General features: G+C 44.6%; 1 protein-coding gene across 1 annotated transcript in view; it reads right to left on the bottom strand.

The window, feature by feature from the left end:
• Positions 1-367: 367 nt before the first annotated feature.
• Positions 368-1,808, bottom strand: part of npffr1l3 (neuropeptide FF receptor 1 like 3) — a 4,956-nt gene continuing 3,515 nt past the window's right edge. The window contains exon 3 of the mRNA XM_016456328.1: positions 368-1,289. Within this exon, the coding sequence (XP_016311814.1) occupies positions 368-1,289 (922 nt within the window). The remainder of the gene's footprint in view (positions 1,290-1,808) is intronic.

The following is a 1,808-nucleotide window of genomic DNA, read 5'->3' as shown; positions in this document are numbered from 1 at the left end:
GAATGTAGTTTATTTATAGTTATTTTCAAATCTTCAATGTACTGTCATTATAAAATAACTTCATTATTGTTTAATTCTAACAAATAAGTTATTTTTAAAAGCTAACCAAAAGTAAAAAATAATTTGCTTATAATTTCTGCACAGGGGAGACTTGGTGTTGTTTCCAAACAAAATAAATATATCGGTATCGGTATCGACAATCAGCCAAAATTAGTTGAAAAATATCGGCATATCGGATATCGGCAAAAATCCAATATCGTGCATCCCTAGAAATAAATGTAGCCAAGAACTGAAAACAGAAGCATGTCAGCGCCAATAAATGTCAGCTGATTAATCAGGATGGCTGATACATCAGACTACTGTGGTTTCAACGCTCCCAGGCATTGTATATTTTCCCTCCTGCTGAAGACACCTTCTCAATCTCTTCGAAGTGAATTTCCCTTTTTATAGACATGCCGCTGTTTCCCCCTTCGGCCGAAGAGCCCTTGGTGTCCATCGACACTCTCCGGTGCTCCAGTTCCAGGCAAACGCATCCCGTCAGGTCACTTTCGGTGAAGATCCGGTTCGTTCTCGAGCCCAGGCTGAGCGGGTGGCCGCTAACAGCCGTATTCAAAGGGCTTCCAGCTCTGGGCTGTTTGATGCTGAATCTCGTCTTCTTTCGGGCCCAGCAACAAGCCTGATGCTGACACGAGGCCTGAAAGCCTCTCTTGAAGTTCTCGTTGAAGTAGCCGTAGATAATGGGGTTTACGCTGGAATTGGAGAAGGCCAGCCAGTGAGAGAGAGGGAATATATAGCTAGTGAGGAGCTCCAGATTGTCCTCATCTGGACGGGCGTAATCGGTCAGCAGCATGAGCGTCCACAGCGGCAGCCAGGACAGCATGAAGAGCAGAGCCACCACAATCAGCATCTTTATCACTCGGATCTTTCTTTGAGACGTGGGAACATCAGGCTGCTCAGCGCTGGCTAGGACGGCTGTGGCGTACAGCTTTGCGCCGATCCGGCCGTACATGAGCATGATGAGCAACAGGGGAATGACGTATACGTGTAGGAACAGGACGGTGGTGTACACTTTCCTCATCTCCGGGTCGGGCCAGGTCTCGTAGCAGGAGTACAGCGGGTATGTGCTGTTGTCACTGTGAACCATGACATGCCCTTTTTCTTGCTCGACGGTCAACATTAACACAGAGGGAAACATTATGGTGAGAGCGAGCACCCATATCGCCCCTATTGACACCTTTGCGACAAAGAGCGTAAGTTTGGGCTTGAACGGGTAAACGATGCAGCGAAACCTGGGTTTCAGACGAGGAGAAAACACATACGTGGACATTAACCCAGACTGCTTTCTAGCTTTCTACTCTAATATAACAAACACACACATATATACATATATATAAATATATATATAAGAAATAAATATTTTAGATATATTTATTTTACAATAAATGACATAAGCTGAGGTAAATGTATGCGTAACTTTTATTCTCGCTGTAGTATTGTTGCTGCCGCCGCCGCCATGTCGTGAAGGTAGACTTGTGCCGGTATTCGGTGATGCGATGTATCACGGTAATGAATATGCATGATATTGTTATCGTGGGCAGTTCTAAATACCGTGAATAATTATATATTACAAATTATTCAGAATTTTTAATGCATTTTAAGAATACTTTTCCCATCAACTGGTCAAAACGCACAACACCGCTGTATGCTGCGTGAAAGACGCATGCGCACTCTGACGTAAACAAGCGCGGACGAGAAGCACATGGCGGAACATGTGAGAGACGCTCTGGATGAAAGCGCACTTTCACTCT

Source organism: Sinocyclocheilus anshuiensis, unplaced genomic scaffold, assembly GCF_001515605.1.
Source record: "Sinocyclocheilus anshuiensis isolate Anshui unplaced genomic scaffold, SAMN03320099.WGS_v1.1 scaffold495, whole genome shotgun sequence".
NCBI lineage: Eukaryota > Metazoa > Chordata > Actinopteri > Cypriniformes > Cyprinidae > Sinocyclocheilus > Sinocyclocheilus anshuiensis.
The sequence above is the reverse complement of the archived record's forward strand: the minus strand, read 5'-3'. Positions and strand labels throughout refer to the sequence as shown.